The sequence below is a fragment of the Amphiura filiformis genome, chromosome 11, assembly GCF_039555335.1.
Source record: "Amphiura filiformis chromosome 11, Afil_fr2py, whole genome shotgun sequence".
In the NCBI taxonomy this organism is placed as follows: domain Eukaryota; kingdom Metazoa; phylum Echinodermata; class Ophiuroidea; order Amphilepidida; family Amphiuridae; genus Amphiura; species Amphiura filiformis.
Genome location: NC_092638.1, coordinates 16760043 through 16784874, shown reverse-complemented (window position 1 = coordinate 16784874; position 24832 = coordinate 16760043). Strand labels below are relative to the sequence as shown.

Here is a 24832-nt window from a genome sequence, read left to right as displayed (position 1 = left end):
TTAAAATCTAACCCACGGGCCCCCCATGTATATTTGGGATTCCCCCTTCCAAAGAAAATGATAGCCCCTCACACCTTCTCTTTCTTCCATGAGTTTACACCAAATGCGAAAGGATTTAGTGTAGTGTCCCCTTAAAACAAGAACTGTCTTTAAAAAAGAATTAGTGCTGTGGGATATCTAGAGCAAATATTGATACACAAAAATAATTTAAAAAATACTTTGTTGATACAATTTTTTCAATCTACATCTCTGAGATGTTTAATATATACATATACTTCATAAATAAAAATTAAAAACAAAAGACAAGTTGAGTGGAATTTTCACCCTCCGTAACCTTAATTAATACACGTGAATACATACCTTCCGAATCTGCAGTGGCACATCCTAGTTTCTCACGTAACTCCGTGACATTGTCATTGTTAACCAGCGTTAATGGATCATCCGGGTAATAGAAGTTCTCTAAACCTGGGAGAGGTGACAGGTTCGTTCCTCCGAGCAGAATTTTGGTACAACTACACAAGATTCCCTTAGGTAGGACCCAACGTAAACCTAATTCGGGACGATCTGGATCGGGTTGCTGCCACATGACGCAGTCATTGGCCCCACAGACACAGATAATGGCTGTGTATAAATGATAATAAAATAAACATAACAAACACACATTTAAAAAAAACATATCAAAACTTAACTAGCTACATGGTTTTTAGGCGGATTGTTTTAGATGCATTAACAATATTAAATATAACAAAAACAACGATTCCCTCGGCATTCTAACCCTAACCATAAAATTACGATCAATACAGTGGCCTAACCAGAAGGAGCGATAAATCGTCTGCAAGATATTCTGTCTTATCCCACTCCTAACCCCAAGTCAACAAACATTACCAAAATCATTACATAACATTAATTTTTCTAGAAAAACACAGTAAAAATAATAGCAAAAACATTTTCACAACAGAAAGAATTCGAATATGAATAGCTCAAACATGTCGAATGTAAACTAAAATTAAGTTAATTGAATGATTTCATTGAAAAGATAATTTAAAATGACTTTAATGACGACAATTCCGATTTTGTTTTCAATTGTTTGTTTGTTGTTTAAGATTTCTTACCTGTCAAAGCCGCTATGGCGACTTTAATTGCCTTAGACATGTTGACGAAAATTGGGTAACTCTACGTCATCTTCCAATCCTATATGTATATAATTCCTGATAATGATGTACACATCCCCCTCGCTGGTAGGCAAGGAAAAAACTAATACTCCTTCCAAAGAAAATAACTGTAACATCGTTGTCGTTACCATAGTGCCATCGGGGGAACCAGTTATTATGGCGTCTGGTATATTAAAGAAATTAGGGTTCTGACTAATTTTACACAATATTTGTAATTATTTCGCTGATTATTTTACTGATTTTGAAATGTTCATAATATTATATATATAAGCTAAGATCACATATAAATGTGTACTAAAGTTTATTTATTATTATTTATTATTTATAGTATCGCATTGAAATTCCATTTTGATGGGTTCCCCAGGAATACGGGAGCTGGTATCCAGGGTAATATTCTGCATTTGTTGGTGTCAATGTTTCAGCTATTTTTGGAATGGTTTCATTGTTTAAATATCAATAAATGCGTTCAAACGAAATGTAATGCCCATTATTATGATTAAATCGTCATTATTGCTATCACTACAGTATCAGTATCCAGATAGGCGTTTAGAATCGTCATTATTAACATTTCAATTTGATATAAAGAGAAATCAAATTGATATATGTATATTGATGTTTTAGAGTAGTTCTATTACCATGGTAGTCAAAATGCAATGTAAGAGATCCGTTATTGTTTTGGATTCGCCATTGCGTGTAAAACATATCATTTGCTTTTCTGAGTCCATATCAGGGAACATTGAATTATGGGAAGGGAGACTGGAATTACGTTACAATTTAAGAATAATTTGTATCCCAGTAGGTTTAGACAATAAGCGCCATTGGTTCCTACATGATGTTATACAGGTGTCGTTAATATTTGGTACGAAAATACATTAGTTAACATTTTACAGTTATACTGTACTTTATTTTTAACTCCTCAACAAAAGTTTGGAAAGTTTTTCCAAGCATCTATATCTCAGATTATTTGTGACATGTTCTAGTTTTACAGTGACGTTAACTAGGCAATTGCCTATATTTCTAACATACACTATTTGTAGAGGTCACGCGTCAATGGGTGAGAGCACTGTGTATAGTGTATAGGAAAACGGACAGTAACTGCAGTATGAAGAATTTACATTAAGCACAGATCCTGGAACTATGCATTAGGGTAAAAATTCTTGGCGCTATATCAAGGTGGACCTGATTACGTTGTAATCACAGTCAGGCGGCTGGTCAAGTACACACGGCGTATTTTCTTTTCTAGCACAGTCAATAATAAGCTATAATACCAGCACGATGTAAACAAACGAACATACGGAACTTTAATAGATTCTTTCAGACTCTTTCCCTTTCCTCTTGTTGCAATCATTTTATACAGTAGCATTACAATCAATACAAATATTCCAAACCGATACAGAGACTGTAGGTATATAACAAGCGCGGGGTGAAAGCCCTAACATTTTTGTATAAGAGGCAAGCTTAAGGTAGAGCGGAGTATTTTATCTAATATTATTTTAATATTATTATCATTTATTATTTTTGGCGGGCCGAGAGGGGGGGCTTGGTAGTAGTAGTAGTAGTCAGATGATGGTAGATGCGATATCTCTATTTCTGACGTCGCCTGTGGATTAACACATAATCATGAAATCTTCACAAACAATTCTAAATTTGTTATGTGGTGTCAAAGCAAAATTATCTTACTCTAAAACCGTTGGGGTTCTGCAAAGTACCCCACTGCAAGTATGTTAATAATTGTCCATTTATAATCGCTAACCGTGTATTGTGAATGGGGCTGTCAGCCCTGTATCTTCGCCAGCCTCGTACGTCCGTGTTGCGTGTCCTATGCCGCCTGGTAGTAGTAGTGGTAGTGGTAGTGGTAGTGGTAGTGGTAGTGGTAGTGGTAGTGGTAGTGGTAGTGGTAGTGTGGTGGTGGTGGTGGTGGTGGTGGTGGTGGTGGTGGTGGTGGTGGTGCCGGGTGGTGGTGGTGGTGGTGGTGGTGGTGGTGGTGGTCAGTGGTGGTAGTGGTAGTGGTAGTGGTAGTAGTAGTAGTAGTAGTAGTAGTAGTAGTAGTAGTAGTAGTAGTAGTAGTAGTAGTAGCAGTAGCAGTATTTTTAGTATTTTTAGTATTATTATTATTATTTTTAGTTTTTTTAGTATTATTATTATTAGTAGTATTTTTAGTATTTTTAGTATTATTAATATTATTAATATTATTAATATTATTAGTAGTATTTTTAGTATTGTTAGTATTATTAATATTATTAGTAGTATCTTTAGTAGTATTATTAGTAGTATTATTATTATATTATTATTATTATCAGTGGTATTTTTATTATTATCATATTATGGGATTTTTGGGGATTTTTTGTTGTTGTTTTTTTTTTTTTCACTTTTTTCGGATCGTTAGTGCATAATTATAGCTAATTATGTGCAGGAGGCGTATCAATCGGTCAGCTGCAACAATGGATGTCCAGTGTCACCTTAACAGGAATCGTCCGAGGTTGCATAAAAAACTATTGACGCAGAACGGACCACACTCTGTATAACTCGCACCATTATTAGGCCTATACAAGAGAGCTGAGGAGTTATAAGTCATGTTATAGCAAAAACTATAATATAATACGTGTTCGTACAGTCAAAAGACTCAATGATGGATTCTGACATTGCAAGACATGAGGGGAAACAGCATGATAGCGGGTACATCATCTTATCTGTAATTTTAGCTGTTGTATTCGTGTGTGCTATGGGCATTAATGCTTTAGCGGGCGCAGGGACTGATATAGGTAAGCTTAAGGTTACTTACTGTATTTGCGTACAATATTTAAGGCCGGGGGTTCACTTTATCATCATAACAAATTATTTACAGAAATCAAAGACGTTTTTGTGGTAGAAATTGTAGTGTAAGGACATACGTATTGCTTGCGTGAGCCACACATAGTGTAAGGAATGACTGACGTAATTTTAAACAATGTAAAAATCACGGTGGGTGTCAAAAACGTCAAAAAGGGATGCATGTTTGAATGGTCTTCGAACATGAAACTTAATCATTTGAAGATTATAGTTCATCAGCTTGCCATTCCTATACACTGTTAAACCACCAAATAAGTTTTTCTGAAATGTGGCTCAATATCATACTATGATTGAACAACAGCTGTTAGGGGTGGTGCAATAATTATGTGTACCCCCGGGGGGGTGAATTATAGGGGGGGCAAAGATGGCAGGCCAAAAGGGGGGGGCAAGCATTTTTTGGCAGGTCAAAAGGGGGGGGTCAAGTGATTTTTGGCACAGATATTTTGGGCACCGTTTCTATATTACGCCCTAAAAAGGCGTAGGAAAACATTAGGAACACGTTCAAATATGCAAAATTTCCTGCTCGCTGCGCTCGCACTATATGATAAGACAATTTAAGGTTTTAAATTCGGGTTCCCCAAAATCTTGCATGTGTAAGGGGGGGGGCAAAGATTTTTGGCACATCAAAAGGGGGGCAAAGGTTTTTGGCACGTCGAAAGGGGGGGGCAAAGATTTTTGGCACGGCCAGAGGGGGGGCAAGCGATTTTTGGCAGACCATTTTGAGAATTCACCCCCGGGGTACACATAATTATTGCACCACCCTTAAGTAATAACGTTCCATTGCAAATCAACACAAAAGACTCATTCACAACAATAAATCAAGCAAGTTTTCAAAGTGTATGATTTGTAGAATGAACTTTCGCAAAATATCAAAGTGTTATTTTTCAATAATACATTGATTTTGATGATGAAATTCTATTCTATCCTGGCAGGTTGGTTCAAGAATGATACGGGTGACATCTCAGATGCCTATTACCTGGAGATAACGCCAAATGGATGGGCCTTCTCTATATGGGGGATAATCTACACCTGGTTAATCCTAGGGATTATCCTAATCCTGATATCAATCTGTATTAAGAACCAATCCGGACCAGTCTATCTCAACCCACCCATAATCAGCAGGCTGTTTTTGGTTTTTTATATCCTTGACATGGGGTTTAACATCGCATGGTTGTTTCTCTGGGATCGACAATACATGCCATGGGCTTTGGCTGTGTTTTTGGCCTATGATTTTTTGCTTTATGCGATGTTGTTTGATCATCACCGAAGATTAGATCGTCATTTGAAATACATGCAGGAAAATCACAGGTAAATTATTCATTGGTGGCGGAAGCATATTTTGTTTGGTTTATTTATTGAATGAGATGTGACCAACAATCAACCAATCAAATGACAAGTATCTACTTAGGTGGTATAAAATTACAAGTTAGTAAATGCGTATTACTTGTTGAGAGTGAAATTGTGTAATGTAGCCTACGTGTACTGAGATGTTGATGTATCTAATGAACGAGCCCCGAAGGGGGAGTGCATTAGACGCAGCAACATCTTAGTACAAGACATTATTTTGTACAATTTTGTAACTTATTTCATACACGAGAAAAAAACCGTGATTTTTGCTATTTTTATAACAAAATTGTCACTAAAAATGTTGGAAAATACGAGTAAATATAAATGCATCAACCCGGCCCACAAAGAAAAATTAATCAATCCTACGGGATGCGAACGCGTGCGAAAGCACTACGCATAATACGCGGAGTGCGTGCCCGTGCATTTATAGACCTTTTTCCCCAGACATCACCAATCGATCCATATTGGTTCCAGCATTCGAGTCATCCGCACCCAAACGCAAATACCGCGCCGGCGCGCGCGATCAACTTTGCGTGACGCTAGGCGTCCTGCGCGAGATTTCTAGCTCGCAATACGCGTTTAGTTCGTCACGCCCACAGAGGAGTAAGATAAGACAGAGCGAATACCACCAGTCAAAGTCCCCGTGTATTGTATGGTACCAGTTCTCGCATATTCATGAGGGCCGATTGTTCGATCATGCTGTGTCAAACAATCACGCCAGCGCTGCGTGCCTTCGCGTATACGCGATAGAGCGTTGCGTGCTTTCGCGATTACGCGATAGACCATGAAAATACGCGGTAATTGCGTAGCAGTCTCGCCTGTCGCATTTCATGGAACAATCGGCCCTCATTATCGGATGAGGCGGAGACTTCGACTGGTGGTACGCGCTCTGTCTTATCTTACTCCTCTGTGGTCACGCCATAAAAGTAAAACAAAACAAAGATTGATTTTCAAATAACATCGCGGTTTTTCCGTATCTTTTGTATTTTTGTAGTGTCAAAACTAACTGACACAAAATGTAACCAGTATACAGTTCCCGTTCAAATAATTATTTTGTAGTGGCTAAAGTGAAAGGAGAAAATACGCAGTATTTGGTGTTTTCACATCGCGGGCACGTTGGAAACGCACGTGTTTTTTGTTTACATCTAAGACCCCAATATCGATTAAATGACGTCACGGGAAAAAGGTATATACAATAATTAATGCACACTGCATATTTTTCTAACGACTTTTCAGATTGGCTATGTGGTGCTAAGAGTGTATGAAAAGTTGATAAACAACTTCGACTAGAGAAACGTGTGTTATTTCGTAGTTTGTGTGGCTGTGTGTTGGGTTTGAGGGTGGTCACTGTATGTAAAAACAATGTCAAATAAGTATCAATGACGGTTTATAAACCTAATATTTTTCTTTCTTTTTTTGTAATTCACAGAGTGAGTCTTGTTCTGAACCGTGTTATCATTCAAAATGGCGTCGCTTTACACGGGACATGGATCACCATAGCGACCCTAATAAACCTGGGTGTCGTCGTAACATACACTGCGGGTGCGCCTCAGCCAACAGCAAGCACAATCAGTCTCGCGATCCTTACATGCGAGGTTCTAGCCTATTTCGTTTTGGAGAATTTCATATGGGAGAAATATTTGCGTTATACATTCAGCGTTTGGCCTGTGGTGATTTGGGCATTAAGCGCGGGTATTGATGGCAACTGGGATCCAGAGAAAGTGAATTCCATCTTTAGTGCTGTGTTGTTGGCATTAGCTACTGTGTTTTTGATAACTAAAATTGTTTTGAGTGTTGTAAGATGTCGCACATCGCCTCTTTAGACTTTAGTAGGCTATAGATGAGTTGACATATGATGTTGCTTCACAAAAGGCAGAATAATACACCAGCGTCTACCAGACCACATAATTTTTAACCAAGCTTGCAAAACCTTTGTTATTTTGATAGCGTGATATTCAATGGTACTATTTGCTTTGAAACCAAAGTTAATGCAAAATATCCGAGTTCTTTCACTCATTAGGCTGAGGCGCCCTATTTAGGTTAGCTTTGTATTTTACTATTTTCTTTATTTTCCACCCGACTTACCCGGGTGAAAAATCAATAAAATAATTAAATGTCCAAAGCTTACGTTAAATATGGCGCATATCATCTAACCAATCAATCAAATTGTACAAAACAACCATGAAGTCAGAAGATTGTAATTAAGCAATACGTAATTCTGAAACAGCCAAAGTACCAAACCTAATCGTTGACCAATCCAGATATTGTGTAGTTGTGAGGTGACATGGCTCGTCACACTGTCACTGAACGGCCAGTTCATGTTCCATCTAATCATTTCGACGTTGAACTTTCGATGCAACAAGTATTCAACTTTCAATCTATTTCAATACATCTTTTAACGAATGTTTTTTAGACGAAAAATCAAAATATATTTGTCGTTGAATATTTGGTGACAATATAATATTATGATCGATTTTACGTCAACAAACATTGGTTAGAAGGTATAAGATATAGGTATTGGATATATAGACTGGGAATAGATTGAATAACGAATACTTGGGGAATCAATAGAGGTTATCCGCGTTCTATAAGCTGCATATCCTATTAACGACTGCTATACCTTGTTTAGAACTTTCAAAAGAAGTACCTGAATGTGCAACCATAACTTTTTCAAAATAGCCCGCCAAAGTCATGCAGGTAACTCCGAGGTCATGCATTGAATTGGTTTGAATGAGGAATACTACGGGAACCAGCGCCTTTTGTTAGAAGTCAGACATGAGTGAAGTGGATAACCTCTATTATCTGCCCTTTCGCAATTTCGGGAATAAAGCACAGCGCATGAACTGCGCATCAACATCTTGTGCCTCCTCCATTGACGATGCGTGTGATGAACCGCGCCTAAAAGGAATTCCCTCATGATTTTACTACTGTTTACATTCCTGTTTTCACAGTTTCTTGTTTCCTTGTCTTATGCAAGTGTTCAGAAGACTTCAAGACCAAAAAATAAAACGCATGTAAGAAGTGTTTCTTACAAAGTGCAAAGTTCACCCGCATTGAAATACTGTAGCAATGTATATCTCCCAAGCAAGAAATGTAGCGCATGCGCAGTCCGACATTTCCGAAATTGTTATTCGACTTATTCGACATTTAATAAAAAGAATGAACCGGACCGAGTCATCCAAATGACCGGTGTCATCGAACTGTTCGGTATTCCGACCCATATGATATACATGTAGGTACATCTTGTTCAATCGTCGGCCTGCTACGCTTTTTGCCCACGTCATTTTTGTAATTTTGAGAACAAAGTACAAAATATGGTTCAAGCATGCATTTAAACATATTTATTCACCAATCTGTGCACAAGAACAAATGATAATGATACAAATGAAAGGGAATAATCCGAAATAAATACGGTGATTACTTAACTGATGCATGCTTGAACCACATTTTGTTCTTTGTTCTCAAAATTACAAAAATGACTAAGGTAATTAGCGGAACAGGCTGGTGAAAAGTTTTCCTTATGTAATCTTCTTCAAAATGTTCGCGCTCTGTATATAAATTTATCCCTCAACCCTTTGCGTCAAGTAGATGTCTACACCACTGCTTTGTCATTATCTTCTTCATTTATGAATACGTAAAATACGTACTCGACAGTACAGGCTAAAATGACTTGTTCTACATCCCGGTTTACATCCGATTTTTTATTATTATTTTATTTTTGGTATTTTTGAAATTTGAAACGCACCAATTGGATCCTCTTGAAATGACAAGTGTTACGAGTCGTACTTGACTCAAGGCCAAAATCACCTTTTACCCGAACTCACACGAATGCACAACACAGATACACTGTTCGTTTAAGCTAACAAAATCTAAGTCTTTAATTGAAAGCAAGTTTCGTTTGGTACAATATAATGACTACAAATGCACATATACATTAATCAAATATAATCACTCTTTATCTATTTTGTACTTAGCCAGCATTCTTCTTCTTGGTGATCATAAAGTTCTTGTAATGTTCTGGACGACTGATGTAATATATCCCTATTCACTTGTCCTGCGACAATCAGCGAAGTCCTTTGTACACTTGCATTGATAACTCCTTGCGTATAAAATCCTTACGCGAAAATGGTGTTCTCCAAACACGTGTACAACTCCTTGCGCAATTCTCCTATGCTAAACTCCTTGCGCCGTCCTCCTATGCTAAACTCCTTGCGCCGTTCTCCTATGCTAAACTCCTTGCGCCGTTCTCCTATGCTAAACTCCTTGCGCAGTTCTCCAAATTTAACTCCTTGCGCTGCTTTCTCCAAACTTGGTGCTATTTCCACCTTTCACACAATATCTTCAGGAAGCAGGACTGCGATGCAGTTGTCCCCACTTATTTTGACAGTTGCGTTGAATCAAAATACCAGACTTCAGCAAGTCGACAGAAGAATATATTTCCTTTCTTGGAAGAATAACGTTCTTTGACGTATTCTAGATCTTCTCCGACAACACTGGTAAATAGTAGTACTTTGACTACATAAAATATTTCTGGTTTGTAATTTCCTTTCTTTCAAGGAATTGGACTGTAAGCATAGCCCAGATCAACACTATCAACTGTGACAATAATTGTGTTTACATTTCTTATATATCAAGCATGGGAAAACCCCCATTCTATGCTATTTACTACCTTCACATTATGCTCAATCTGGGAAATTCCAAAGTCTTAATTATAACATTAACCTTTCACATGACATCACTTCCTGAGGGGAAATCCCATTACATCACTTCCTGAGGGGAATCCCATATATGATGTCATCTCTTTACAATCTGAAGGGGGTTTCCAAATATTCCAAATTAGATATGATTCAACTTGTTTTGCTCAATTTGAGAGGAGAATTCCCCTAAAATGTCATCACTCATGTAACTTTGTAAACAAAGATAAATCATCAAATTAAATTACTCAGGGCACATCACACAAGATTGTATTAAAGTATAAACTACTGGATGGAGAACAGTCATTTTGATACAGTCGGTATAGTCTACCAATTTATATACATCTTATAAAACTGATGTGTAGCCCTTTCGCTGTATAGTAGCGTGAAAAAGTACCCAATGCTTTATAGAAATATCAGTCTTAACTTAAAGGAGTATTTCGTGATCCTAGCATCCTCTTTTTATGACATTTATTCGTTTGCGAGTATTGCATGATTATGTGTATCACAATGTTTTGTCTTGTATACCAGAACGAAATTCAAATGTCATGACATCTTTGCTAAACAAATTAATCTGCAAGATTTGTTTTTTGTATATAACAATTATGTAGCCAGAGGTTTCCAGTGATATAAAACCTTTTTTGAGAAAAGTGGGGGGGATGAGGCTGTGGATCACGAAATGCCCTTTTAAGTGTTATTTTTTAGAAGCCAACACACTTATCTGATTCGATATCTTTTCGTAGAAAATACTATTTTATTTATTAAACGTTTACTGCTTATATGTACATATTGTCATTCCATACCATTCATTAGTACATACAATAGTTCCCATTTCAAATGATTTATTTTAAGGGGGTACTACACCCATTTGTTTTTTGTTTTGTTTTTTGGGTTTTTTTTGGTTTTTTGCATTTTGCATTTTGTGAAGAAATATGGAAAAAATTGAAAAAAGCGGTATACAAAATGAAGGGGCAAATCTTGTTCTATTGGTGGCATCGGTATCAATGTAGCTTACATACTTTTAAAGGTAGAAGCCAAAAAGTGGTACATCACTGATGTACCCGTTCACTGAGAGCTTAGCGTGGAAATTTTCAGATTCATTTTGGAGTTAATATTTTTACCTGGAAACAGTAAAGTAGCCATCCACAAGAAGTACGAAATCTAAAATGTATAAACAGTGTCGTTAGTATAGAAAATAGAATATAAATGATAATAATGGCCCAATATGGACCTTTGAGAAAAGCCACACCTTATTTCCCCCCAAGTTCTAGAATTATGATAAACGAACTCTTTCCTATAACCTTAGTTACGTATTTGACAAATAACTTTTAAACCAATCTACCACCAATTCCTCTGAACCCAAAATGCTTCAATTTACGAAGTAATAATGATAGTTTAAATGCTTTTAACAAATCTAAATAAATTATAACAAATGTGGTTTTAGAACTTGCAACTATTGTTTAGTTCATCTGTATTGCTCATTATTTGGTTTGTCACTTAGTTGAGTAACTAATTGTTTTTGAAAGTTACTATACTTAGTTCTCTGGGTTGATAGGATGAACACATTTCAATCTGTTCAACTTATTACAATTTGTTCAACTTATTGCATTATAAATTGAAAAACAAAAAAGTTATTGTAAAATTGATACCAGTCACGTGTATCTGTTGCTATCCTTCTTTTATGTGGGGATGTTTAGAATACAACGAACAATTTTAATAGGGATCTGACAAAGACAGTTTGTTTTTTCATTTCTTATTTCATGATCTCATCATTGTACACATCAATATTGTAGTGTAAGTTAACTATCCATTTTGTTCAGATTGGGTGCCACAAACTTTGCGTCATCCACATGTCTTCACTTCTTCATGTTCTTATGGTTTATCGTATTAATACCATAATATATTCTTTATCTCGTATTTTCTATTTTATAACATTTATGTGAATTGAGATGAAAACAAATAAATTTGAATTGAACTGTGACCGTGAAGTTTATGCTAAAAATCCAAATCCAACTCCCCTTAAATTTGACTTTAAAACCAGTTTTGGCTGTAAGCTCTCAACATTATTTTTTTAAATGGTAGTTGTCTTTGTCACCTGTTTATTGTTAGTAGAATTTGATTAATAAAGTCTTGTAGAGCGACCACTCGTTTACACGACGTAGAGTGGCTTGTTACGGTGTCGCCATTTGGTCAATGGAATCTTAATAGCAACAAAATGATACACACAAACAAAAGTACCAGGGTAATAATAGAGTTACGATTACTCGCATCCCAATTCTCAACCAGAATCCCAATGAGAGCCCAAATATATACACCCCAATTAGAGAATGTGTAACGTTGGTATTTATCCCAAATAGTTGTACCAATGACGAAATCGAGGATGACGAAGACAGCGACGATCACGAGTCCGACGGTACTGGATGTGGATCTGTCGACGTCTCCTTCGTATGTAAGTACGATGCAAATGTTGAGCGTCGTGGCGAGAATAAGCCATGTACGGTATAAGACGAGTCCATTCTGAATCAAAATACGTATGGCAAATCTGTCTGCTTTGTAAACATGGATAAGAAAAAGAAAAATACTGGAACTTAATGTACTGAATGAAAACTTTTGGTTGATCGATTCCAAAAAGCATTTTGGCATTTGATATTTAATGTGCAAATTACTAAAAATGTAAATGATGGCACAGTTCCAATCATTGGTTTCACACTTTGGCACTACTTTTTTGGCAAGCCAGGGGGCAACAGTTTTGACAGGTCGAAAGTGGGGGACGCGATTCTTGCATCAATATTGCGCCCTAAAGGCCTGTGAAAATCTCGTGCTCCTGCAAATTAGGTTCCTGGAAGTACAAACATTTTTCGGCACGTCGAAGGGCAGTTTAAGATTTTTAAGCCGACTAGGGAGGGGCAAACGATTTTGATAGGATATTTTCATCATTGAACTCCCACCTCGATTACAAAGATTTGGTTCCACATCAAAAATCAGTTTTCAAAATTATAAGAGATTCAGCCGTAATTTCAACATGGAATGTCAACTGTCATTTGTATAGGACATAATTATCCAATTCAAGGCACTTACTTATGATCTTTCTTCAGCTGCTTGCCATACTTATGCACCGCCACATAATGCGACATCAAAACTGGGAATTCCAATGTAAAGTACATGAGGAATATACAGATGAATGACCATACTATTAATTTTCTATCGAAAAGAAACAACCACATGATGTTAAGCCACAAATTGAGACAAAAAGACATGAGGAAAAATGGCGTCACAATCGGTGGGTTGGTAAATACAGCGCCATATTGGTTTCGTCGGCAGAGTGATGTAAGGACATATATGATCCATGCGGCTTGCCATATGTAAATAAGGCCCCATATTATGAATGTGTAGCCAGCAGGGGTTATATCCAGTGGAAAATCGTCTGACACAGCGCCAATGCCATTCTTGAACAAACCTATTAAACAAAACAAAAACACCTTGTTAATAATGAGTATCGCCTTCAGTTTGTCAAAATGCAAAGTAACTTAATCTTTAATATGACTGAAAGTTGTGATGGCTTATACGAAATGAAAAAAGTCTTTAACATACTCTTTAGGGGTGCAATAATTATATACGTACCCCGGGGTGGTGAATTTGGCAGGCCAAAGGGGGGGCAAGCATTTTTTGGCAGGTCGAAAGGGGGTGCAAGCGTTTTTTGGCACAGATATTTTGGACACCGTTTCTATATTACGCCCTAAAAAGGTGTAAGAAAACGTTAGGAACACGTTCAAATATGCAAAATTTCCTGCTCGCTGCGCTCGCATTATATATGGTAAGACAATTTAAGGTTTTAAATTCAGGTTCCCCAAAATCGTGCATGTGTAAGAGGGGAGGCAAAGATTTTTTGGCACATCAAAAGCGGAGGACAAAGGTTTTTTGGCACGTCTAGGGGGGCCAAAGACTTTTTAGCACGGCCAAAGGGGAGGGCAAGCGATTTTGGCAGACCATTTTGAGAATTCACCACCGGGGTACACATAATTATTGCACCACTCCTTAAGGATGCTATAAATTTCTTCGGTAGGGTGAGTCATGAATATACTGGGGTCATAATCTTTTACACTAAAAATATTAGGGTGATAAATATATCAAGATCTTGTGACTATTTCGCTCCCGATTTCGCTCGCTTCGCGCACATTCTGTCCAAATAAACTAGGGGATCAAATATAATTATAACACATTTCGTTTCTTTTTAAAATAATTTGTTTTGGGTCTGTGTGTGCAGAAGGGTGGTCATAAATAAATTCAAGCCAGAAAAAGGGGGCTAGTAAAAACGTTCTAGCCAAGGGAGGTAAACAAATTGACTCTGGTCGCTGGCATGACCTCTCCCCTCCGAAGAAAATAACACCTAAAACAGGACCATAATCGTCATGAATCGACGGTGGATTAATGCTTCCATAGTTCAACGATTTACAAAATAATTTCAATGAAGCTATGACCATGATGACTCCATGCATGAACATAACCTGCTAAAGTTAATGCATTTAAAACAAGCCTACATAATAATACACTCACCATTGTTTGCAGTGGCCCCAATGAAATTGAAAAACAAAGTTACACAGAAGAGTACAAGCGTCACAAGAGATAGCGTAATCACTATCCACTTATAACACGGCTGTGTCTTCTTCGGTAGTCGTAGATCCATGTTCCTCGTAAGTTGCACCAGGAAAGTTCTTTCTCAACTTTCCTGGTTGCACATGAAATGATCACTTCAAGTTCAACTTGTATCTGCCACTAGAATATACCTGCTTTACTTTATCGGTAATAAGAATCGCATCGGTTCTCGAAATTAACGTTCATTTTCTAACAAATTGTTGTCTGAAAGGTCAACTAAAATCTAGTCCTGAAAATGGCAATCATGTGTGAAAAAAGTATTTCTAGAGTTTTTACAACTTAATGGAAGAAGACCAAAATCTTAAAAGAGAGAAAATAGACAGTTTCTTATTTGAAGTAATATTGAATGTCCGAATTGCTCTTGGAATTTACGATTCTCTTTGTTAATGTTTTACCTCAAGAAATGTGATCGCGATAATGGTTGAAAAAATATGAGAATTTATTTTTTGTAGCATTTCATAACAGAACCAATGACCTGTACAAATTTGGTTCCGCAACAGGAGCCACAAAGTCAAGTGCAGTTTGCCACTATAGAGTTCCTACTAAGAATAACACAATCATGTAAGCGTACAATTAGCTATACCGTTTCAATTATACTTTTTAAACAAGGTCGAGTTCGCTTAAATAACACTTAAGACGGGTTAGAAGGGAATATGACCTATAGTGGTGTTTGCACTCAAATATTGAGACAAATAAAGCTGACACACGAGAGGAATGGCAGGGGTTCTATAAAGGCGATCCCATGGCTTGTGGGGTGTTATTTCCGCCCCATGTGCGTGAATTTTCTTGGAAGTGTAAAAACGCTCAAAATGTTCGGTCTGATAATTTTTTTAATATTACCTTTATCCAAGAAACGTAAGACCCTAGTAATTGATAACACATGCAATTATAGGGTCCCTTGACTCGCTGTCTATAAAATCAATGTATTAATATTAAGAAGTGCAATGCTGCAGTGTTTAGTTAAATGGTTAAAATTGAAACATTTGGCTTCTGCCATCGCACTCGCCTTAATAAGACTAAACGTTACGGAGATACCACAAATATTATACTTAACACTATGATCACAAGAGCCTCATCCCAATGGCATAGTCCAATAACCTCAATTACATAATCATAGTTCAAAATTTGACCTCAAGTTGCAGAGTATGAGTTTTTGTACCCAAATCTTCAAAGGTCATTCTATGAATGTACAAATGTATCGGGGTTAAGAACTGTGCCCCTGATAGATGAGCATGTTGTGGATCGTGGTGTTTTTCCAAAATTGTCCATGTGTGTAACCCAGCAAACACAAAACGTTTTTAAAACGTTTTAAACAGGTTATATTTTGGGTTTTTGGTTTTGGTAAAAACGTTTTAATAACATTAAAATGTCGGGTTACATAAACATGATAAAGGTCATGAACGTTTTAAAACGTTATGTATGAAAACACACTACAAAACTATTTTTTAAATGTTTTCAAAATGTTATTGTAAAATATTTTTTGCCAACATTTTTTGCCAAATGTTTTGTCAACACTTAAGGGGGTACTACACCCCTGGCCAATTTTATGCCTATTTTTACATTTTTCTCAAAAATTATAGCACATTGGTGACAAGTAAGATATGTATATTATAGGAGCAAGGACTACAACTACTGTACTGAAAATTCAGCAACTCAAAGCAATTAGTTATTGATTTATTGATTAAATATTGGGTTTCCCTCATTTTTTACTGTAACTCCACAACTGTTGTCTTTGCTGAAATAAAATTTCCAGTGCAGTAGTTGTAGTCCTTGCCCCTATAATATATATATATCTTACTTGTCCCCAATGCGCTATAATTTTTGAGAAAAATGCAAAATTAGGCACAAAATTGGACAGGGGTGTAGTACCCCCTTAAGGGATCTGGAATGAGCGTTTTGAGCGTTTTGACAGTATTTTTGTGGGACATGAGAGCACATCAGACATATCGAATTGCATTCTGAATACGAAGAATGTCTTTCTGATATCAAATAATTTTCATTTTTGAAATTCACGATATAATACAAATGTTATGACAAATTATAAAAATTTGATATTTTTCACATTTTTGATATATACAGTCCTCGAAGTAAATTTTATAAATCTAATGATATATTCTTAAAGTGTATGTAGCTGGGAGAAAAAGCCGACGATCAATTGAAAATTTTGACCTTTCATGTTGAAGATATGGATTTTTTGTTTTTTGGGGAAAAAATCCATATCTTTAATACGAAAGGTCAAAATTTCCAATTGATCGTCGGCTTTTCATCCCACCTTCATACACTTTAAGTATAAATCATCAGATTGATAAAGTTTACTTCGAGTGCTGTTGAATATCAAAAATATCAAATTTTAATCATTTGCCATAAAATGTGTATAACATTACGATTTTCAAAAAATCAAAATTATTTGATATCAGAAGGACATGCTTCGTATTCAGAATGCAATTCGATATGTCTGATGTGCTCTAATGTCCCACAATAAATACTGTCCAAACGTCCATACCCCATCCCTTAAATAACATTATGTAAGAATATTTGCAGGAGGTTATCAAAAATGTTTTATACCCTTTATATATCCCGACATTTAAACGTTTTCTGGTAACCTTTTCTAACCTTTGACGAATGATGTCGAAACCGTTTTGTGTCCACGCTGGGAAGCTAGTTCAGATTAATTTGAAATCATTGTCGAATGCCTAATAGACGAATAGATAAAGCCAATAAATATATATCTTCTTCATCGTAAAGTCGCATATGACTGTGTTTTTGTGATAGTCTTGACATTTATGTATTGCCGGTGGAGTTTGCCGACTATAGTCACTATATTGTGGTAGCGGATTCCACCATTTTTTTTCAACGGAAATTTGATGTTGTGTCCCCTCCTTATTTTTGGTTGAAAAGTGTAGATGCACGCACATGGGACATTGATACCCTATATCAGCAGTTTAACGTGAGCATTGATCTGATATAAGCAGTAGATATGAGCATTAATAAACTACCAGGTATCAGCAGTACATGTGGGCATTGGTAAACTACCTGTTATCAACAGTAGATGTGAGCATTGATAAACTACCTGATATCAGTAGTAGATGTGAGCAGCATTGATAAACAGCCTCAACCTGATATCAGTAGATGTGAGCATTAATAAACTGCCTGATATCAGCAGTAGATGTGAGCATTGATACACTACCTGTTATTAGCAGTAGATGTGAGCATTGAAAAACTACCTGATATCAGCAGTAGATGTGAGCAATAATAAACTACCTGGTATCAGCAGCAGATGTGAGCATTGATAAACTACTTGATATCAGCAGTAGATAGAGCATTGATAAACTACCAGATATCTGTAGTACATGTGGGCATTGATAAATAACCTGATATCAGCAGCAGATGTGTATGTTGATAGCCTAATATACCTCGATGTATGAAGTGCTTTTGACAAATCTAATTCAATATCAATTGTGGTTTTAGTGCATGATCTGCACATTGTATATATGATTTCATTAAAAAGTCATTCAGATAAACAGGGAAAGAGGCTTATGCATCATACACTGGAGCATGGAACACTTAAACATTACAATCTAGCACACGGGATCATTAATTGATGATGCTTAATCGTTCAGTTCAGTTTTATTTCGCCACACATCAAAAATAAGAAAATACAACGCAGTATATAATTTATATTATTACAAAGATAAGTCACAAAAGTAATGCTAAAATAGATATAAGTAATATAATAATTTTGAGAATGGTAATGATCAAAATTTATATTATGTTACAGTTAAATAGTGTTGAAAATGTAAAATAGATTTATTCCAAAAGTGTAGATATACCTTATAATTTACTTAATTATAAATATTAAGATGATGGCGACGTTACTACTAATCGCGTGAGAACATAGTAACCTCTTCAAAATACAAACTATTACATTAAACATGAGAATGGAGTTCCAAATATAGCATAAAATATATGTATAGACAAATACATTATAAGCCTACACAGTAGGTAGTCATAATCAATAGGAGTACATGTAAATTTATATAGATGTATATCCTCCATCCACAATACGTTGTTATAATACGTTTACGGGATTGTTGGGCATCCAAATTATACCTGTTTTTCACTCGGGCTTTTGATACAATTACCATTTTCCACATGATACGCTTTCCAGTTTGCAAGAGGCGTATAATGAATAGGTGTTATTGCAATGTAATGTACATTTTGTAACCAAATGTGATTTACCTCCTCCTTTTTTTTCAAAGAAAGTTTTCAAGCTTAAAATAATGTCGTCGCGGATAACTGTTGCTGCCATGATTGAATAATATGCGAAATACCTGTGTGATGGTTGAAGGCTCTAAGTTATATCAACTACGGGGACAAAAATGGCATGGGGAAATTGTGTGAGGAACAGTTTGTGAGAACAGGTTACACCTAATGTAGTATGTGATTCTGAATTGCAAAGTATATTGGTTAGCAGTTTTTTGGGATTTTTTCCAAATTTCGTTATTGTGTTTTATGGGCTACACTCTTGCATTTACTTGTCGGGGAGTGACAAAATATTCTGTGTGCTTGGCCTGAAGGTCTGTAGCGCAAATCTATCCTTTTATCTGGCGTTTAGATAATGTGTACTCAACCGTTGCTATCAAAAGATCGTTGATTCTGGATTCTTGTCCGAGTATTTAATGACATTGTACCATATGTGCTATGCATTCTCCACTGATATATAGAACATCATTCATAAACTCTAATACTTCTTGGACCTAAAGATTGTAAGGGATTATACACTTCGATTCATACTTGCATTAGTCGGCATCAACCGACGTCGCCCGATGCTAGCCTTTCGAATATGCTTGCATGGAGCGTGTAAATAAAACGAGTTAGGTGTGAAGCATACACGAAAGGTTAACGTCGTCACGCGTCTGCAGAGTCCTGTATGTGCTAGTATGAACTTACATTTAATATTCCAAATACCATTTTGAACCAAGCACATCATCAAATCCAACATTCAACATCTTTTCAAGCCAACAAAGTCCAAAGGTCCCGTAAACGTCTTCGTCTTATACATCAGATTATGACAAATTCGTTCCCATTAATGATTAAGTATAAACCGTTAATTTGTTGAGTAACTTATATGTTTTATAGATAAAACAACCTTCTAATAGTTAATGCAAAATTTATACCATCTACCATGTCTACCTGATCACCCACCTGCACACCTATAGCATAGGAGATACCGATTTTACATAATTCGAAATCGGTCTTGCTGAGCGACCACTCGTTTATACGACGTAGAGTGGCTTGTTACGGTGTCGCCATTTGGTCAATGGAATCTTAATAGCAACAAAAATGATACACACAAACAAAAGTACCAGGGTAATAACAGAGTTACGATTACTCGCATCCCAATTGTCAACCAGAATCCCAATGAGAACCCAAATATATACACCCCAATTAGAGAATGTGTAACGTTGGTATTTATCCCAAATAGTTGTACCAATGATGAAATCTAGGATGACGAAGACAGCGACGATCACGAGTCCGACGGTACTGGATGTGGATCTGGTCACATTTCCTTCGTATGTAAGTACGGTGCAAAAGTTGAGTATTGTGGCAAAAACAATCCATGTACGATATAAGGCGAGACCATTCTGAATCAAAATACGTATGGCAAACCTGTCTACCCTGTAAACATGGATAAAATAGGGAAAACAAAATACTAAGCATTGACATGATTGACGGTACCAGATGAATTCGTTTTTAAATTAGTTGGTCGAGACAAAAGAACATTTTTATATTTGATGTGTATAATTATGCTAACCCAAATCCATATACTGATGGCATATTTCCAGTCGTCCAAAATTTGACGCTACTTTTTGAATCGTTTTGTTTTGTTTCTTGTTATTAAGTGGCATGATGCAATGCAAATGATCTTTGCAAAAAGCTCGAACCCTTGGTTCCTTTGTAACACTTCATATCTGTTCGCTAGACAATACCAAAATAGGGGTTCCGAAAAGAGAAACGTTAGTGGATTACAAGTATTTTCTTATTTTTATATGATAAAACCTGCTAGTACCGTACCTAGTTCAGTCAGCAACAAAATCAACATTTTTAGAAACATAGGGTGTGCTTAGGGTAATTCCTAGATATATATATATATAAAAACCTAACAGACATCTACCATGTTCATATATTTAACAAGCGATACCACAAGATCGCTGAAGTTGGATCTTAGAATCAGTTAGAGCCATAAATAACAAACGCAAGATATTTAACTACCCAAGTTAATGCTCGTATTACATAATTACAGAATACAATGTTTCAAATGTAGCTTCATGGGAGTACAAAGATTTTCGGCACGTCGACGTGTTTTCTTTTGTAATTCGAAAATGGGAGGGTAAGTCATTTTTCACAGGCCAATTTCATGACTCAACCATTAACCACCCCAGCAGCTTCTTGTTCAGTCATTTTATATTATTGAAAGTATTAGATCCAAACCATAATAATGATAAAATTGGATTTTAAACTGTTGCGATTTGGTAGTTCACAGCATCTTGCGAATGGTAGTGAGCTGTAGCAAAAATTGCATTGATTATTCATAGCGAATGTGTAGAAGAATTCAAATATCACAGATATAGAACCTGTGGTTCTTGAGTTATGTTGTAAAGAAGGCTAAAACAACAACACTTTTGTGAAACGTACATAACTCATTAACAAAAATAAATCAAGTTTTCAAAGTATATGATTTGTAGAACGAACTATTGGAAAACATCAAAGTGTTATTTGTCGATAAAATATTGATTAAGGGGGTACTACACCCCTGCCCAATTTTGTGCCTATTTTTGCATTTTTCTCAAAAATTATAGCGTATTGGGGACAAGTAAGATATATATATTATAGGGGCAAGGACTACAACTACTGCACTGGAAATTTTATTTCAGCACAGACAACAGTTGTGGAGTTACAGTCAAAAATGAGGGAAACCATTATTTGATCAATAAATCAATAACTACTTGCTTTGAGTTGCTGAAATTCCAGTACAGTAGTTGTAGTCCTTGCCCCTATAATATACATATCTTACTTGTCACCAATGTGCAATAATTTTTGAGAAAAATGCAAAATTGGGCACAAAATTGGCCAGGGGTGTAGTACCTTAATTTGTTAATGTTCAATGAAAAAATGTCATGACCACACACCATACTTACTTATGATCTTTCTTCAGCTGCTTGCCATACTTATGCACCGCTACGTGATGCGACATCAAAACTGGAAATTCCAATGTGAAGTACATGAGGAATGAGCAGATGAATGACCATACTATCAACTTGCTATCAAAAAGAAATAGCCACATGATGTTAAGCCACAAATGGAGACAAAAAGACATGAGGAAAAATGGCGTCACAATCGGTGGGTTGGTAAATACAGCGCCATATTGGTTTCGTCGGCAGAGTGATGTAAGAACATATATGATCCATGCGGCTTGCCATATATAGATGATAGCCAATTGAATTATGAATGTGTAATCAGCAGGGGTGATGTCAAGTGCAAATTTGTCTGACACAGTGTCGATGCCATTCTTGAACATGCCTATAAACATAATAACAAAAAGGTTACTAATAATAAGCATCGTCTGTCAAAACACAAAGTAACTATCTTGTTAAGAAGCTGAACTTATGATGGCTTGTTACAAAAAAAAATGGAAATTGGGATCCCAACAATTTCGAATGAGCAGGGGGGGCAAATCTTTTTAGGCAGGCCGAAAGGGGAGGCATGTGATTTTTGGCAGGCCGTTTGAAAATTATACTCCCCTCGGCCCGGGGGCTCGAAATTATTGCACAGCCCCTAACTTTAATTAAGACATAGTACACTCACCATTTTCAGTAGCATTCTGAATCGCACTGAAATGGAAAAACACAGTTACGCAGAAAAGTAGAAATGTGATAAGCGATAACGTAATCACTATCCACTTATAACACGGCTGTGTCTTCTTTGGTAGTCGTAGATCCATGACCATCGTATCTTGTGCATGAATTGGCTTCATGTTCAAATTATTTATGCTACTTTGGACCTATACAACTTCAACAACATTGTTGTCAACATCCGCTAATGAGTGTTTCAGCGATGGAATATTTATATTCCTGGCCAACAAATAGCAGAATGCACCTGGTTTAAGTTTTATTAGTTTAAGCACTCAAAATTCACGATTCTTTCGATTTTGCCATTTTTGACGCGATTGTTGTCTGAAAAGGTCAACTAAATTCTCGCCCTGAAAATGCGCAATCATGTGTGGAAAAAGTATTTCTAGAGCTTGTACAACTTAATGGAAGAAAAACAAAACAAAAAAGAAAACAAAAAGAGGCAGTTTCTAAATTCGAGGTAAAGTTGAAAACCTGAATTGTTATTGGACTTTGTGATGCTCTTTGTTGATTGATGTTTTACCTTTATACAGGTAAATGTAATCACAATAATGTTTGGGCAAAAATATGAGAATTTACCAACGACCTGTACAAATTTGGTTCCGCAACAGGAATCACAGAAAATCAAGTGTATGATTAAAGCAGTATTGTCAATATTAAAGTTGGGAGGTAAATACTACCAATAACACGTACAATTATAGCTATAGCGTTCAATTATAGTTCAAATTATGTTATCCCTAGAACTACTGAGCCATATTTGGTAACACGGACAACGAAGGGGAGTTGCAACCCCCCCCCCCCCATAATTTTCAATAAGAGTCACATACAGTTTAAACCAATGTATATGGGCCTCCTCTATCCAGTGATACCAAAGTAAGTACAAACATTCTGCACGTAATGTCGCTATGACGTCATATTGTGAGCGCGCCCATTCAAATTTGGGAAATTCTTGGTACATGTAAAAAGTATAGGCAAAATTGATTTTTGGCGAAAAATTCTGCGAACATTATTTCCTAAATATAAATGAAATGAATATTTCAATCCAACTAACAAGTAAAAAGGCAGTATGTTTTACAAGAGCAAAATAAAAATATGGATTTCACAGTAGAAACCTATGGTGGCCCTCCCCCCGGTCATTATGATGGCCGGTTATATCCCCGGGTAAGTGTTGAGGTAAAATGAGTACAAATGATGGATCTACGATTAGCTTAGGTCGTTTGGGCGTATTACGCGCACGTGTTTTTTTTATGACGGATGAAAAACCTTGGGGTTGGTAGTTCTAGGGTTGTTCAAACATTATTGAGGTATAGTAGTATTTTTGTTTTAAACAAATCGAATAGAACAAAAAAAATATGACTAAGTAAGACTGAACGTTTGTGGAGAGACCAACTATTACCTAACTATTAGCAATAGATGTGGGCATTTATAAACTACCTGATACCACCAATAGATGTGCATGGGTATTGATAAGCTATCAGATATCAGCATTAGATGTAGCCATTTATAACTACCTTATATCTGCAGTAGATATGGGTATTGATATGATATCAGCAATAGATGTTGGCAATTATAAACTACCTGTTAACAGCAATAGAATAATGTGGGCACATATAACTACCAGATATCAGCAATAGGTGTGGGCATTTATAAACTTGCTGATATTAGGAGTAGATAGTAGTAGATATGGGTATTGATAAACTACCTGATGTCAGTATTAGAAATGGGTATTGATAAACTACCTGATATCAGCAGTAGATGTAAACATTGATAAACTGCTTGCTATCGGCAGTCAGTAGATATGGGTATTAATAAACTGCCTGATATTTGCAGTAGATATGGATATTGATAAACTAACTGATATCAGCAATAGATGTGGGTATTGATAAACTACCTGATATCAGCAGTAGATATGGGTGTTGATAAACTACTGATATTATCAGTAGATAGTGACATTGATAAACTATCTGATATCAGCAATAGATGTGGGCATTTATAAAGTACCTGCTATATATACATGACAAACCGGCTATCAACTAAATTGAAAGGACATAATATCAGATTAGTTGACTCAAAAAATGTAATGATCAGCCGTAGATTATGCGAATGATAAACTACCTGCTATCAGCCGTAGATGTAGACATTGTCAAACAACCTGTTATCAGCATTATTATGTGGACATATCAGCAAAAGATGCCGACATTGCTAAACCAGCTGATATCAGTATTAG

The 24832-nt window shown here is 36.3% G+C and overlaps 3 protein-coding genes across 3 annotated transcripts; 1 reads left to right on the top strand and 2 right to left on the bottom strand.

Annotated features, from left to right (window-relative positions):
• Positions 1–3674: 3674 nt before the first annotated feature.
• LOC140164448 (uncharacterized) lies at positions 3675–12199 on the top strand. Its single transcript, XM_072187730.1, has 3 exons — positions 3675–3934; positions 4934–5309; positions 6778–12199. The coding sequence occupies exons 1-3, from the start codon at positions 3799–3801 to the stop codon at positions 7169–7171; spliced, it is 906 nt and encodes a 301-aa protein (XP_072043831.1). The 5' UTR covers positions 3675–3798; the 3' UTR covers positions 7172–12199.
• Positions 11301–14930, bottom strand: LOC140163516 (uncharacterized). The gene is made up of 3 exons (XM_072186829.1): positions 14597–14930; positions 13121–13499; positions 11301–12824 (listed from the first exon to the last, which is right to left on the bottom strand). The coding sequence occupies exons 1-3, from the start codon at positions 14724–14726 to the stop codon at positions 12233–12235; spliced, it is 1101 nt and encodes a 366-aa protein (XP_072042930.1). The 5' UTR covers positions 14727–14930; the 3' UTR covers positions 11301–12232.
• Positions 14931–18289: 3359 nt separating this feature from the next.
• Positions 18290–22944, bottom strand: LOC140164447 (uncharacterized). Its single transcript, XM_072187729.1, has 3 exons — positions 22562–22944; positions 21895–22276; positions 18290–20374 (listed from the first exon to the last, which is right to left on the bottom strand). Exons 1-3 carry the CDS (start codon positions 22728–22730, stop codon positions 19972–19974), a joined length of 954 nt encoding a protein of 317 aa, XP_072043830.1. The 5' UTR covers positions 22731–22944; the 3' UTR covers positions 18290–19971.
• Between the last annotated feature and the right edge of the window lie 1888 nt (positions 22945–24832).